General features: G+C 37.8%; 1 protein-coding gene across 2 annotated transcripts in view; it reads left to right on the top strand.

Annotated features, from left to right (window-relative positions):
• The window catches only part of LVRN (laeverin), a 67,966-nt gene extending 52,893 nt beyond the window's left edge, over nt 1-15,073 (top strand). The window contains exons 16-21 of one of the 2 annotated variants that reach the window (XR_013532132.1): nt 1,858-1,965; nt 2,696-2,863; nt 3,075-3,212; nt 9,729-9,769; nt 10,399-10,474; nt 13,883-15,073. Coding sequence is in view for 1 of the 2 variants with exons in the window: in XM_008991654.5 (XP_008989902.1) it covers nt 1,858-1,965; nt 2,696-2,863; nt 3,075-3,212; nt 10,399-10,474; nt 13,883-14,023 (631 nt within the window). In the remaining variant the exon portion in view is untranslated. The remainder of the gene's footprint in view (nt 1-1,857; nt 1,966-2,695; nt 2,864-3,074; nt 3,213-9,728; nt 9,770-10,398; nt 10,475-13,882) is intronic. The other variant, XM_008991654.5, reaches the window with a different exon arrangement.
• The last annotated feature ends 2,230 nt before the right edge of the window (nt 15,074-17,303 follow it).

The following is a 17,303-nucleotide window of genomic DNA, read 5'->3' as shown; positions in this document are numbered from 1 at the left end:
ATCTTCACATCTGTTATTCATTGAGAGATTTTGTATGCTCTGAGAAAAATAGCTCAGAGATTGGTGGGCTACATGTATTCTAAGAGAAGATAGTTAATCGAGATCTTAATTTACCTGCAAAGCACATGCATGTACACACAGGAGCTTATAGCTCTATATTCTCAAAGCTTAGACTACTGGTTGAAATCATAAATGTGTCCTACTATTGGTGAAGATGTGCTCAGCAAAGTTAGCCTATACCAGTGAGTTGATGGGCATGGAAAAGCCACAGGGGAAAGGGGAAGGGGTCCCCTCTGTATATTATTGTTAACAGAAATCCTGTCACTATGCAGATAAGATGAGGTAGGTAGACAGTGATATAGATCAGTTACTGGTGTGTGAGCATGAGTTAATATCACAAATGACTTTCATATTACTGGTTGGGTGAGGAGAGTAAGCATATTGTCATGGTGGTCTGGGAAGGAGGCAAGAGGCAAAATGGAGTGGTAGTATTTCTGTCTTTCTTGTGCCCTAAGTTTTGTGGGTAGGATAGTCTCTAGATTTAGGGAGGGACTCTGTAGCCAATAACAGTATGGGGATTATGCCTACAACTTCCGGTCAAGTTCAAATCAATTAGACCAAGCAAGAAATACAAAATATACAAAGTATGATTATTCTCTCTCAATAGTACTCTTCTGAGAGAGCCAAAATTTCGATGCTAAGGGATGTGACTGGAAGGACATAAAATGGAATGGATGAGTAGGTGGTCAATGGTAAGGACTAGCAGGGATCGAGAGTGGATAGGCGATTTGTATGAGTGAATGGGAAAGCAGCGTGCTCAATCAGACAGCGCATTTGTTAACCAGACATATCCTTGGCTCTCCTAAATTGGACTGAAGTGGCCTACTTTTTATAGCATCCCAGGGCCAGTTCTCTTCAGAGCAGCCCTGGGGAGTCAGACTGCACTTCCACAGAACTCTAGCTTGTTGCCACCAGTTTGGGATTGGGATGGGTGGGGTCAGGGAGTGACTACAGCATGTAGATGAATGCCTAGAACTGTCTCTCAGAGGGCCTCCAGCCTTGGACATTTCTCGTTAGTTTATCAGAAGGTCAGGTCAGGCTGGGTTGAAACTGGAGGATGGAGTAACAGAAATTTGGCTCTTGCATTTTCTGGAAACTTATGGCCAATTTGCGTTTCTTTACCCTTACCCCAAACCTGGAGTAGGGACCACAAGGCATCACTTACTCTGATTTATTACTGGTCTTTACTGTATTCTTTTGAACTTATTTTGTTTTGAAGTACGATGTATACCCCTTCTCAGCTGTTAAAACCAACCAAACACCGTTATTCTTTTTCTTTATTCTTTTAACATGTACATAACAGCCAGGGGGAGTAGAAGAAACACCAAAACAAGAAAAAACAAATTGTAGAAGGGGAGAAATGAACTATTGCCTTTCCCTTTCTTGTATAAGGAAAGAACTTTATTTTTAAGTCTGTTAGATCAGATACTCTAAAATCATTTTTTTATCCATAAGGCAATTCTAGTAAAAGGGAGGAAAAATAAATTGACAACAGCTGTGGAGTCTGGGTACACCCGTGTGTGTTTGAGGGAGATGAAGGATGGCAGTAATTTGTTTCTAACTTTCAAAAAGTACTAGTCTTAGAAGCTTTTTTTGGTGCCTAAGAGCCTCCCAGGAAATATTTCTCCAAATCTTAAATACATCTGTCATCCACAAAAGCAATTTTTTAAACAAACTTGATGTCATTGAAAGGATATTTAGAAATACCCATCCTTTTATAAAACACACATTCTTGGAGGCAGAGAAAATGAAGGTGGTAATGCAAAATAAACTGTTTTTCTTTGATTTTTCTTCAAGAATATCACTGGAAAAACTTTTTGGAACTGTGTGTTGGTTGGGCCTTGAAGACTGTCTTCAGCTGTCAAAAGAACTTTTCGCAAAATGGGTGGACCATCCAGAAAATGAGTAAGAGTAATATAATCCCTCACATTTTTGTCCTCTTATTTTAGCACGAGCAATTTCCCTTTTTGATGTATTCACTGTGGGAATGAGTGTTTTGCCTTCACTTGGCTAAGCGCTTTCTCCTGCTATTCTTTTCAAATACCTTTTTTTAAAAACCAGTGTTTAATGTGGGTGTGTGTATAACAATAGATTAGAATTTATACAATGAATCATCACCCAGGACCTCTCATTCCCAGTGCATTCTTCCAATAAGCACTTACTTTTAGCTTTCTATGCTTATTTTGAGCCTTAATAGGTTGTTTTTTATGATTGTTTATGATTGTTATCTCTGCAGCAGAGCACCTCTCTCTCTCTCTGTCTCTCTCTTAAGTTTGTTGCCTCACTGAGTGCTGAGACTAACTCCCATTTTGGTTTTATTACCTTTAATATACCAACTCAGATGTACTCTTAGGAAATGCGATAATGAGATACAAGACCAAAGTGTATTATCAATATACACTATACTACTCTAATTTACTTCTTTCTTAAAGCTCCTTAGTTTGGAATTTGATGATCTCTTCTCTTGGAATTAATGCTAATGACAGTTTTGACAATTGCCTCCCTAGATCCCTACTTTTGAACTTTATCTGTCTTCAAATATTTTTTCTAGATTCATACTTCTAAAATATGATAACCTGGATCAACATATAACATAACTACTATGAAAAATATCATTGTATGTTATATCTTACAGAATACCTTATCCAATTAAAGAAGTGGTTTTATGTTATGGCATTGCCTTGGGAAGTGATAAAGAGTGGGACATCTTGTTAAATATTTACACTAATACAACAACGGAAGAAGAAAAGTTGCAACTTATTTACGCAATGAGCTGCAGCAAAGACCCATGGATACTTAACAGGTGATTATGGTCAGCTTACCTTGAGAGTTTCTGGTGGAGGAATGAAATTAATAAACTAAAGGGAAAAAATAGAAATGTGCTAATATAAGTATTAAAATGATGCATATTTGTGCCTCACTATTTTAGAACCATGGGATTTTATCTCGTTTATTTAAACTAACTCTTTATGTTGGATGTTCAAAATGTATTTTTTGCAAATGTGCTTTTGTAGATATATGGAGTATGCTATCAGCGCATCCCCATTCACTTCTAATGAAACAAATATAATTGAGGTTGTGGCAGCATCTGATGTTGGCTGGTATGTCGCAAAAGACTTCTTAGTCAACAACTGGCAAGCTGTGAGTGAAAGGTAAGAAGGAAAGTGAGACCTTTCTTTCATTTATGTCACTGGTTTGGTGGTAGAAGCTCAGTTTTAGTCTAGCTAGGTCGCAAAAGTCCTTTGCATTGACTAGAAAAGTGATCATTTTTCCTGTGTTTTGTCTCACTACAAACTGCCTGTGTTATGGAAGAGCAAGGCATGAACTTTTAACTACGGCTTGTATATTTTTATCATTTAGTTGACAAAATGAGGATGCCTATTCTACTTGGTAAATTCACCTTAGTTCACTTCTTTTGCACATTCTGCTACAAAAAGTGTTTCAGACTCAAACTAATTTTCTTTCTACATCTTATGCATTTATTTTTAGGGCTTAATTGATATTCAGCAGTCTTGCTCAATTTTGCTAATAGTTTTGTTTGAATAGACAATAACATTATGAATTGTTGGAAGGAAATAAAATTTCAACTCAATAATTATGATTTTATTTATACTCAAAATGGCACAGGAATACTTAGTTTTTTGCACATCTAAATATTTAATTATCACTAAACAGACATATTTGACATGATAATATGTATGTCACTAGTCCTCATGTAATGATGAAGATAGTATAAAATTATAAGTAAAAATGCTTATGCCAAATTAAATTTTATATTACAATGTAGGAAGTATTTATATTGAATTTGCTAAAATGTGACTGAGCACTAACAAGTTTTTCTCAAGCACATCCTACTGGATGCTACTCATGAAGATGGGGATGATAAGTCTTCTGGGACAGACAGAGACAATAGCTCAATCAGTTTTGAAACTATTTTAACCCTCACTTTTGCAAACTCACAGTGTATTTTAGCATTATAAAGTCTCCAAGAAGCCCTGCAGAAGGAAACCTAGAGTTTTCCATACAGTTTGACTACAAAGCATCTTCTAGGTATAGTTCTTCTAAACTCCAGCTTGGGATGCTGATGTAAACAAAGTGTAATTTTGCCAGTAGAGTAGTCGTTCCAGAAGAAACACAGATGGGAGAAACAAAATTTTCCAACCTACTCATTTGGAACTGGAACTGAAAAACCCCTTCGTTAACATTTAGGTCTTGGTTTCTTCTTCTAGATGTACTTGATAAATTCTAAGATTCTTCCTGGTAATAAAAAGTTTTAGTTTTTCTACGTCAATGTGCAGTTCAAATTGTTATTGGGAATGTAAAGGGATTAGGACTTGGTATCTGATAAATGCTGTGGAGGAGAGATGGCAAGGGCTTTGGGGGTTTAAGTGGAAGAAAGGGAGGTGCATGTAATTCGAACAAGCACAGTTGCAAATCTCCTCCTTCTACCTGGAGGACCTAACACCAGGAACTACCTGGAGGCAGAGCTGGGAGGTCAACTTGGGACTAGTTAAAGTAACTGGCTGGAGCTTAGAGCACTGGAGAGGAGATAGGAGTTGGGAAAGTAAGTTGAGGGTCAGGGAAAGGATGGGTGATAACAGTCCTTGAATATCATGTCAAGGAGTTTTGTGTGATCTTCACTGGTGATGTCCTGTTTCTAAGGTTGTCCTGAATATGGCAGTGTGTTAACACTATTGGGGGTCAATTCTAGAATTGGGGCATGGGGACAGACTAAACTAGAGCAGTATAGCAAAGTGGTGGTTTCTTTTTTTAAGAACTATGGAAAGTGTCTCTTCATCACTTTCCTTTGTCCTTTTACTTATTGTGCTTTTAGTTTTTCATGTATCCACTAGAGACATGGTATGTCAAAAAGTGAAGGCAGTAGAAGCTGGAATCAGATAAATCTTAGGTTGAGGAGAGTGCTAAATGTGTAACCTTAAACAAGATTTTTAACGTAAGCTTCAGTTTTCTCATTCATAAAATGAGGATAATGATAATTAGGCTTTAAGATAATTTAATAATGTGCTATTTAAAGTGATTGCCACAAAATAAATGTTTAAGGTTCATTATTATATTATCTTACTGAGATACGTTGCATCTGCTTTATTACAAGTCCCTTAATGATTCAGTTTATTTCTTTTTCTCAATATTGTTAATTTCTATTTTATGAAATTGATAACATCCCTCAGCAGTATTAGAATCTCATGTTTAAAATGAAAAACACATATTAATGTTGTTCTTCAAAATAACATATTTAGTCTGGGCATGGTGGTTCATGCCTATAAACTCTCAGCACTTTGGGAGGCCAAGGCAGGAGGATTACTTTAGCCCAGGAGTTTGAAACTAGCCTGGGCAATATAGCAAGACTCTATTTCTACCAAAAAAATTTAAAAACAAAAAACAGGGAGAAGAAAAGCAAAGCACACTGCCATGTGTGTACCTACGCAACTGTCTTGCATGCTCTGCTCATGTACCCCAAAACCTATAATCCAATAAAAAATTAAAAAAAATAAAAAAATAAAAATTAAAAAAAAAAAAAAAAAAAAAAAAAAAAAAAACAAAATAATGTGTTTATATATGCAATAACTACATTTTCACAGCCGCTTATAAAATAATTACCAACCAATGACCAAGACTCAGAAATTAAGTAACTAAAGCTCAATACCTAATAAATAAAAGAACTTGAATTAGAACTCATGTCCCCTGGCTCTGATTCCTGGCTCTCTATTTACTTCCTGCTAAGTAAGAAAATGCATCCTTCTGCCGGGCGCAGTGGCTCACGCCTGTAATCCCAGCACTTTGGGAGGCCGAGGTGGGTGGATCACGAGGTCAAGGGATCAAGACCATCCTGGTCAACATGGTGAAACCCCGTCTCTACTAAAAATACAAAAAATTAGCTGGGCATGGTGGCGCCTGCCTGTAATCCCAGCTACTCAGGAGGCTGAGGCAGGAGAATTGCCTGCACCCAGAAGGCAGAAAATGCATCCTTCTTAATTATTTATATTTTGAGTGTACTCCTGAAAATATTTAATCTTTTGATGTGATCTTAACTAACACCTCATCTACATCTTCCGTGATTCATGTCTGTAATCCCAGCACTTTGGGAGGCCATGGCGGGCAAATCACCTGAGGTCAGGAGTTTGAGACCAGCCTGACCAACATGGAGAAACCCTGTCTCTACTAAAAATACAAAATTAGCCAGGCATGGTGGCACATGCCTGTAATCCCAGCTACTCAATAGGATGAGGCAGGAGAATAGCTTGAACCCGGAAGGCAGAGGTTGCAGTGAGCCAAGATTGCACCATTGCACTCTAGCCTGGGCAACAAGAGTGAAACCCCTTTTCAAAAAAAAAAAAAAAAAAGGTATATCTTTTAAACACTTGAGATGCCAAGATTTATTCAAATATTTTAAATTTGTTTTACTTAGAAAGCTCATCTTATGAAGTGATTTATTTATCTTAATTCCAGAAAATGTTTAAATAAATGAGGTGACTTTTCAGTTGATTTTTAAAAAATTAATAAACTTAATTTTTTAGGGTAGTTTTAAGTTCATAGCAAAATCGAGCAGACAGAGTTCCCATATAGCCCTGCCCCACACAGGCACAACCTCCCCCTCTATCAACATCCTGCATCAAAGCCACACACTTACAGTCACAGGTTGATTAACAACAGAAATACATTCTGAGAAATGCATCCATCGGTGATTTAGTCATTGTGTGAATAACATAAACTGTACTTACACAAACCTAGATGGTAGAGCCTACTACACACCTGGGCTATATGGTATAGTCTATTGCTCCTAGGTTACAGACCTGTACACCATGTTACTGAATGCTGGAAGAGTAGTAACACAATGGTAAGTATTTGTGTATTTAAACATATCTAAACATAGAAAAGGTAATGCATTGCGCTACAATGTTAATGACTATGATGCTAAGGAATAGGGATTTTTTGGCTCCTTTTTCATCTTATGGGACCACACTCATATATACTGTCCATTGTTGATTGAAACATTGTTATGTGGATCATAGCTGTACTATAATTGATGAATGTAAGCAGGGACATAAAACAAAGTCCCTAGTTTACATTAGGGTTCACTCTTGGTGTTGCATATTCTATGGATTTTGATGTATTAATGTATAATGATGCATGTTCACCACTGTAGTATCATACAGAATACTTTCCCTACCCTAAAAATCCCCTGTGTTGTTCCTATTCATCCTTTCCTCTGCCCCTAGTCAGTTGCTCTTTTATGAAAATGTTTGAATAATCTTCTTAGTTTAGTTCAGTTTTTGTTTTTATTTTTTTAATGTGTTGAGCTTTTGGTTGCTGGTTTGGTCTTGGCTGTCGGAGATAGAATTAGGATGAGTATGAGCAGAGGGGTTGTGTACCCCTCCTGTAAGGTGGTAGCTTGCTGGGATCTTGTGCTCCACTTCTGTAGGGTGAGAGACAGGTTGGCAGAGGCAGCTTGCCTAAATGCAAAAACAAATACCATCTCATGTCCAGCTTGGCCCTGGGCATGAAGTGGACAATGCTGTGGTTTTGAGTATGTCTCGCCCTTGTCTCAGAGCACTCATGGGCACACATCTCACAGTAACATGCAGGCTCACAGGCATCATCTCCACACCGAGGCACATGTTGGAATTGAGTACATCATCGATAGCGGTGCAGGAACCTCTGCTCCTTTCAGCCAGGCCCAGAATTCGTCCCAGGAAGCCTAATCTGGAAATACATTTTGGAATATTTGATTGAATAAAACAACTCTTGGCTTGATCTTTACCCTTACTCTCATAGACAGAGCATTGCACTGGTTGCTGTGGGAAATTTTAGTTAATTATTGGGCCAAAGATGATCTCTGGAATACTTATTCCAATGAGAAAGACTCCATTGGTCATGAAGTTATCTTTCAAGTTACAGAAAAGTCCGTAGGTACACATAGCCATGAATAGATCCTATCTATGTAAATAGGGATGAAGCAATAGTTTTTTTGTGACTTTTCATTGGATGTGGCAGAAGTGTTATTTGTGCCTTTATCATCTCTGTTAAATGGGCTTCACGGTATACAGAAACACCATAGTTTAATTTGAAAATAGAATACAGAGCATGATCAGTTTTAAACTCAACCTGTACAAAATGAATCTTACCTTCTTCATTCACTAAGCACTTGATTTTTTTTTTCTCCACATATTATTATATTCCCTAAAGTCTTAAGCTTAAAAACTTAAGCTTAAAAACATTTTCACTTCTTGGTTGTATTTCATGATGCGGAACACAGCTGAAAAGGCTAAACAGGAGCACAGCAAAGTGAGAGGTTATTAGAGCGGAGAGTCCAAGCACTGGGGGGTCTGTTCCCATGGTGTGGATCAGGCCAGATGCCTTGGTGTCCCCATGCTTGACTTGTGGCCATCCTTTCAACAAGGAATCAGACACAGTAGGGGAGATGAAGGGAGGGGAAATGTGAGAAGGGGGAGAGGTAGAAAGGTGAGAGCTATACTGGAGTACCCAAATCATTGTTCCCACACTAACATTAGATGTTATCAACTTTTTAAAAAGGATTACTATATTGACACATATTGGCTTTTGACTTTATATTAATTAGAATGTATTTGAACACTAATGGGGGTAAACTATGTGAAATGCAGTTTTGTTGAGTAATATTTGAAAGAGATTGCTCTCTCAAGAATGATAAATCATCTCTATTTCAAAAATAACTCCTCTTGAAGTTGACAAGAGCAGGAAGCAATGAAGTGTGCCAGGTAATCTAATACATGTTTCCACATACATTATCTCATTTACACTCCAGAACAATGCTTCTAAGGATCTGTTATTCTCCATTTTTACAATTTATTACTTGTCCAAGGTAATATCAAACCCAGTCCCGCCTCCTTGGGTAACCTTTCTCCTGTGTCTGGCAGAAATTGACACATTTAGCACCAAAGATAGGTTTCCTCTGTTTTCTATTTTATTTTATTTGAGATAGAGTTTTGCTCCTGTTGCCCAGCCTGGAGTGTAATGGTGTGATCTCGACTCTCTGCAGCCTCTGCCTGACAGGTTCAAGCGATTCTCCTGCCTCAGCCTCTGGAGTAGCTGGTATTACAGGCATGTGCCACTATGCCCGGCTAATTTTGTGTTTGTAGTAGAGATAGGGTCTCTCCATGTTGGTCAGGCTGCTCTCGAACTCCCAACCTCCTGCGATCCACCCGCCTCGGCCTCCCAAAGTGCGGAGATTATGGGCATGAGCCACCGTGTGGGGCCTCTATTTTTAATTTTAAGGTTGGAATTTGGGTTCTTTGAAACTCAAATTTCTTGAGTCATTTTATAGGCTTTTTTTGCCTAGCTGGCCAGTTAAAATAGGAAACTAAGAAATATTCCTCTTTCTTCATAGAAACAGTTTTGCTTGCCTAAATTATATGCAGAATTATATTGTTCTTTACTTTGCTCAGGCAGATACAGTGTAAGTTACAGCTAGGAACTTAGAAAAGCAGCAGCACTATTTTCTCTCATCTTTATTAATATATTATACCAAAGCTAACTCTCATAATTTTTAATTTCAAGTCGAAATTTTTGAAGTAAATCAATTGTATATATTAACTATTCAACCATCTCTTGGTCAGTCCATTATAATAACCCTATTTTAATTTTTCTTTCTTTTTTAATGCACCCAAAAGTCTTTTATATACTTTTTTAACTACAGCCACACTTTGAGCAGGTACGTATCTCCTGTTTTTTCATAGCAATACTTCGCAGCTATTTTAAGATCTTTTTTTCTGGATATTTAAGGACAGTAACCTAGAGGGGAAGTTACCATTACCGTGCCTATTGAAACAAGCACAGGTAGAGCCATGGCGCTCAGCCTTCAGGGTCACCAACATTTAGAGAACATCAGAAGATATGGATCCTCTCTCCAAAAGAGCATACATAAATGCAACATTTTAAATACACGTTCGGGGGTTTTAGTCAGCAGTTCTGAAATTGATCCTCTATTAACTACTGTTTTTCTAAGGGGTATAATTTACACATATATTTATTCTCTTATAAATTGTATTGATTTGAACATGTGACATGTATTTCAGCTATCTCATTTTAAAAGATAATGGTTGTTTCTAAGAAGAGCTTTTTAGATTTAAATAATAGATTTGTGTAATACATATAAATATTTAACTATAAATATTTCCTTAGAGTTAATAGGATTTTCTATTAAAAGATGAAGCTAAACTAGTTCATACATGTTTTTACTTAGATTTGGAAGATAGGAATTAATAGGGGCTGTATACTTGGCATGTATCCTTTATCTTGAAAAATCCTTTCCACCCTTGATTAACATTTATTGCCTTGTAGGTATGGAACACAATCATTGATTAATCTAATATATACAATAGGGAGAGCCATAACTACAGATATACAGATTGAGGAGGTAAGTACTTTAAATATTATGAAATACAATGATAATTTGGAAACCACTTTTTATGCAATTTGGACTTCCTAAAATTAAAAATAATATGCTTATCTGAATCATTACATTCTATGCTTCTATTGGTTCTGTATCACTGTGAGAGAAGAGTTTTTAATTATATCCTGCTCCTGAAATATAAATCACCTTTTCATGGAGGGTGGCATTTCATCCTTTCTCACCTGCATTACTGCGGTGGACTCTGGCCCTGGGTTCCCGTCCCAGACTAGGCTTCCCTCCATCCCACCTTTGCCATCGCTTCCAATCATTGCCCTGTTCCAAAGCTTCAGTAGCTTTTCACAGTTTTTCAAAGAAATTTTGAAATCTTGTGATTAGTACAGGAGGCCCTTCATGATCTGGCCCTGCCTTACAGTTTGGCTTCATTTTGCTCACGTCACCATCAAGTGTCAGAGAGCAAGAGAGATGGACAGACACCCCTAAACACTATTCCTCTAGCTATACTGTACCACTTGCAAATTTTCTTGAATTATTGCATTGCTTCACATTTTCTGGATTTCAAAAACACCCTACCCTCTGTCAGGAGAATGCTCCTCATCCCTGTTCCTGACTAGATAATTTCTAATCATCCTTTAAGATCCTGTGCCTACCACCTATTCTGGGAACTTTTGAATGAACTGATTTATACCCTCTTCTCACCCACGCTTTCAAGTCATCCTATGAATATATTTTTACCATAGTGCTTATTACATTATAGTGTAATCACTGGTAAATATGTCTAACCCATGAGACTATAATGAGTTCCCTGAGGACTGAGATCATATCTTAGTTTTGTCTATTCTAGATTCTTACCATTTCCTGGCTTTGCTGTCCTCTAGGCTGAATATTTATCAGGCAGTCTTTTTCCATGTGGAGAGAAGCATAGCTCCCCGCTTACATAATCTTTAGCACTCTCAGTTGCAGAAGGGATACTTTCTCAGAGCTTCAGGAGTTCCTGCCCTGAAAAAAAGCACTTTGGTTGGTCCTACTTGGGTTAGATGCAGCAATCTCTGTGTCCAGGGGAAGGCAAAAGGGCTGTAACCAGAAGGTAAACAAAGCTGGCAAAAGCAAATGTCTACAAAAAGATGCATTCACACAAAGTAAAACAAGAATACAATATAAATACAACCTCTACACACCCAGTAGCACAGGTAAAATTAGAAAGAGTTATGGTACCAAATGGTGGCAAAGATATGGAGCAACTGGGACTCTAATACAGCAGAGAGGAATGTAACGTGGCATGACCATGTCAGAAAAGAGGCAGTTTTTTTCAAACGTTAACTGGAAACCATCTAAATGCCCATCCATAGGTGAATGGAAAAGTAATACATCCACACAGTGGAATACTATGGTGAAATGTTAAAATTTGGGTAGCAACATGGATGAATATCAAGGAGACTATGTTTAGTAACAGAAGCAAGTCACATTCTGGGGAATGCAAATGGATCTACAATGACAAAGGGCAGATCAGTGGTTGCCTGGGACTGAGAGAGAGGGACTGCAAGAGGGCCTGCGGACCCGTTTGCGGGGTAGAGGAAATGTAGTAGATTGTGGCTGTGGTTTAAAAAGGGTACACATTGGTCAAAATTTATTGACATGTACAGTTCAAGTAGATCTAGCTTATTGTATACAAATTAAATCCCAGTAAAACTGATTAAAATTAAACACCATGGCCTGAAACTATGTTAATAAGAACAAGAAGAGTTGGTGTAAATAACGGTAAATCAACTCTCTCTAAGCAAATAAACAAATACGTCTGTAGGTATAAAGGCATGAAATTTGATTCTAAGCAAAAAAAAAAGAAAAAAAAAAAAAGAGGAAAAGGTGATAGTCATCACATCATTGTGATTATGAGAGAAGGAGAACTGTTAATTCCTGAAGAAATTTTTTGAGTTTTGGCCTGCCTGAAGCTGAGCTGTCAGGAACTGATTTAACAGGGATTCCCTGGACAAGGGAAAGAAAAGTGCACCACACCCAGAACACGCTGGAACAAAAGTTCTGAAAATCAAGACTCAGTGTGTGTTTGTATCTTCTAAAATTCACTGGTTCAACCTTTGCCTCTACAGAATCTAGTGACGTTTTGTTGTTGTTGTTAAGGAATGAATAAATGAGGTTTGTATATATTTAGCGATTTTAAAAGTTTCAAAACTCTAGTCACTGACAGATTTTCAAAATTGCAAAAATGGATTTAGCAGTAAATTATTGCAATTTTTTAATGAATTAGCTAAGATGAATATTCTTGTGAACAACTCTTCATGTCTAGCAGTGCTGCTAGGCTGCACCAGTTCACAGGGTAGTACTTAAAATAAACACTAAAAAGGAAAGTGAAAATGAAGTGATTTGTGCCACTTGTCCCTCCCCACAGGCACAATTTTCAAACACCTTCCACATCTCTGGCTCTGGTTTTTTTGCTCCCCTTGCTAGACATACTCTCAAGCACACGTGAGGCCCACCTATAACCCCACACACCATCCCCACTTCCCTCCCACCACTGTGGGGGCCCTGGATACACTATCTGTGATGTGGAGTTGAGGGTTGGTGGATACCACCTCCTGGCAGATGTGAGCAGGGACATAAAGAGCCGGGGATGATTTTTCCTGACTCTTTAACTTACTTTTCTCCAACACATTTCTTTTACATTGTCATTAGGCTTGATAGCCCCATTAATATGCAATTTCAAATATGTTAGGGTGTAAGTAAGCTTTTGTGAGCTGTGTCTTAGGGCTGCAAGTGTTTGGAGTTCTAATCCACTGATACAACAATAGAGTTTTGGTAAAATGAAAATAAAGTATTTATAACTTATTTATATTTTGGAATATAACTTATTATTCACTTGGAGTATGACTTATCCATAATATTGCAACAAATGTTCTAATAACTGAATGCTTGACCTGACCCAATGAGGTAATGCTGCCAATGGATGAATCCATGATCTAAGTATTCTCAAGTAAAGGATGACATTTGTAAAGATGCAAGAATTATGTACCTATTTTGGACTTTAGAAGTTGCAGTTTCTTTTGAGATTTGCATGAGGTGGTTTCACTGTACCTCTGTCTACAAATCTTAGATGACACTCTATATGCATTCAGTAAATATTTGTTGAGACTTAATATGTGCTTTGGGAATAGAACAATGAATAAGACATAGTTCTGCTTCATGGACCATCCTGTCACATTTGCTTCTTTGGGGTAGGAGTGGTGTTCATCACATTGTCCAGTCACAGTCTCCCCAGGGACACACAGTCTAGGAGTATACATTTCTACTCATTCATCATCACCAATTTGCAAAATCTTGTTGCTACTTTAGCATTTAGACATTTATTTGGTCCAAATGAGAAGTTAGATTGCACTGATCAGCTGTCTCTTTGTCTTCCAGCTGCAGCAGTTTTTCAGTAACGTGTTGGAGGAAGACCAGAGGATCAAAGTTCATACCAAATTACAGACAATAAAGAATGAAAATCTGAAAAACAATAAGCGAAGAGACAGGATGGCTGAGTGGCTAAGGAGAAACACATAGGTTGGGACTATCTTTCAGCACTCCTCTTGCATATTATAATGGAATTTGCTCACAGTTTTGCCTTCCAATACTTTACGAGTCTGGAAAACCACACATTTTATTTGTATTTCAGTCACATTTATTAATCAGAGTGCCGTTCTTCCCATATTGTTACATTTGGCCCCAACGTTAGGTGACTGCTGACAATTTTGCCAATGCTGCTGTATTTCTGGGAAAGATGTCACTTCATGTTAGGCTACAATCCCACAGAATTTGCTTTAAATGTCATGTAAAAACAAATGCACCTAAGAAAGTCTTGCTTATTTTGTTCTGAAGCCAGTGGAATATGAAATCATTGGCATTGATGAAGAGCACATTCTTTGCTGAGGGAAATAACAGTTTTGCAAAGCCCTGGGGTTTATTTATTTCAACATTGAAAATTGAAGATAACATGATAATATAAAGAGACAGATACTCAAAAAGTATATTCGCTAGAAGACAGAAGAGCCAAATCAAAGCACGATGAGAAAAGAAACAGTAGACAATTTAATGAGCCCTAAAAGTAAGAAGTGTGTCTTCTCCTGCCCTTTTCTCTCTCCCACAGTACATCCTGCATTGAACCATGCATTGCTGGTTACTGAACTTTATGGTGTCACAAAAAGACAAATGATTGTAGGATCATTGGAAGTGCACGTAGGCTTGCTGTGGTGGAGGCCACAGTGGAGATAAAGGCTCTGCTCTGCAGTTCTTGATTGTGTATTCACCTGTGGGATGGACATACTTTCAGCCTAAGCAGACGAGTGAAAATAAGGATGTCAAAAAGACAATAGCAAGTACCGGCTACTATTTAGGGCGAAAGGAATTTTGAAATGAAGGAAACAAAACTAAAAGACTAACTGGAGCATAATCCTTACAGTTTTGTACTCAGAGGATTAAGTTTGAAACATGGTGTCTTTTGGCCAAATTGAACCTACTTGTAATGTGGACCAACTTACTTTACACATTTTGTCAGTCTCAATGTATGGAATTACCTTAGTTTTCTCATGCTTGATTAAACAAGACAACTAAAGCTAATCGTTCCTCTTCTTGACTTTGTGTATGTGATTTAATTTTTTATTTTATTTTTATTTTTGTAGAATGGGGGTAAACCTATAGATCTCCACCTTGGGATGATATTGTAAAGATTAAGAAGTATGATGTCAATTAACAGTCTTTAAAGATGTATATAAGTTCCAAGCAATGTGATCTAAGGCTTTTTTCCTATTTCTTGTATAAGTTAAGGCAGCCATAAATGAAAGTATGATACAAACATTTGCTTTTATATTTACGTCACAAGAGAATTCTCCCTGAGTGTCGGGGGAGGCTGTGGGACTTCACCATTTGGACAAACTAAAGCACAGGCTACTCAGACTTGGCCACAGGTCATAGGTCAGAGAACTTCTTTCTGCAAATCTAGAAATGTAAATTTTAGGCAATAAAATATCTGCATGCCTTCAAAGTGTTGTAGGTGAGATACTTTCCTGGTTTTTTTCTTAAACACTCATTCTATATTTCTCATATTTCCTCTGATAATGAATCTCATCTTTCAATAACTTTGTCTTCACGTGTCCTCTCAACTGCTTTTCTCTTCCTCCTCTTCCTCTCTGTTTTAGATCATTTTGTTCTGCTGTCACACAATACTTTAGACTGAGTAATTTATGAAGAACAGAGATGTGTTTCTTACCATTCTGGAGGCTGGAGATTCCAAGAGAGAGGTGCCTGAATCTCACTATGGCCTTCTTGCTGTGCCATCCCATGGTGGAAGGCAACAGGGCAAGAGAAGGAACAGGGAAGAGGACTGACTCATTTTTTTATCAGGAACCCACTCCCAAGACAACTAACCCACTTGCATGATAACAGCATTAATCTATTCATGAAGGCAGCACCTTCATGACTTAATCAACTCTTTTTTTTTTTGAGGCGGAGTTTCGCTCTTGTTACCCAGGCTGGAGTGCAATGGCGCGATCTCAGCTCACTGCAACCTCCGCCTCCTGGGTTCAGGCAATTCTCCTGCCTCAGCCTCCTGAGTAGCTGGGATTACAGACACGCGCCACCATGCCCAGCTAATTTTTTTGTGTATTTTTAGTAGAGTCGAGGTTTCACCATGTTGACCAGGATGGTCTCGATCTGTTGACCTCGTGATCCACCCGCCTCAGCCTCCCAAAGTGCTGGGATTACAGGCTTGAGCCACCGCGCCCGGCCCTTAATCACCTCTTAAAAGTCCCACCTTAAGGATTAAGTTTCCAACACAAGACCTTGGAGGGACACATTCAAACCATAGCTCTCTCCTCTATTTCCATTCCTGTTTTTTCTCCCTCAAGCTCCTTCTTCCCTTCTTTCCTTTTTCCCTTTCTCCTCTTTCCAGTAAGCTCTGCCTTCTTTCTGCCTGGTTGTTCTTATCCTCTCTCTTTGGTCTTCCTACTCAACCATGCTCTCAGTCCATCAAGTGTGTTTTGGGGCTGACACTCAGGCCCAAAAAGGCTCTGATGCCTGTATTGGGTGATGGCCAAGAACCACTGATCTCACCAGAAGAGCATGCAGGCTGGTCTCTCCAGACTATTAAAAGTTAAACTGAATTCTGTTACATCTTAGCTTCTGTAGTAATTAAACAGTGCTGACGGTGTTTCTCCAAAATCAAATGCCTAAATATTTGATTAATAGTCTTTCCTCTAAATATTGAAAAAATGGATTATATACCTTTTTTTCTGACTTGGATGAAGCTGATCATTTAAGCACTGCATTTTATTATGCTTTACCTTACACAAAGTATAAAAACAAGTAATTGTTGATTGGTTTCTGTGATAGCAATAATGTAGTAACAAGTGAGGGAGTGATACTGAGGCTGATTTGTAAGAGTGGTATAAATACTTTATTAATCAATAAAAACAGCTCATCTATTAGCACCACAACTATAAAACAATTTCCCTGACCCAGTCCATTTATTGTATAGCTTTCATCCTGAAAACAATTAACAAGATATACGATAGTCATGATTTTTTCCAACTTTATCATTAGAAATTAAATTTTTCTCACAATCTTATGCCTTTTTGTGGTCCAGCCTCATTCTGTGACTTGCCGTTGTTGACTTTAAATTAAAGAACTTAGAGCAATGTTCAACATCTTTTGTAATTTAGATCTCTGGGACTAATCTGTATAGCAATTTATTTTGAGGAATGCATGAAGAAGCAAAGTGAGATGAGATTTAATAGGTAGCTCTTCCTAGTTACTTTTCCTGTTTAATCCATTCTTTGCTCCAATAAAT

The sequence above is a fragment of the Callithrix jacchus genome, chromosome 2 (genome assembly GCF_049354715.1).
Source record: "Callithrix jacchus isolate 240 chromosome 2, calJac240_pri, whole genome shotgun sequence".
Lineage (NCBI taxonomy): Eukaryota > Metazoa > Chordata > Mammalia > Primates > Cebidae > Callithrix > Callithrix jacchus.
Note: the sequence above shows the minus strand (reverse complement) of the source record. Positions and strands in the feature narration are given on the sequence as shown.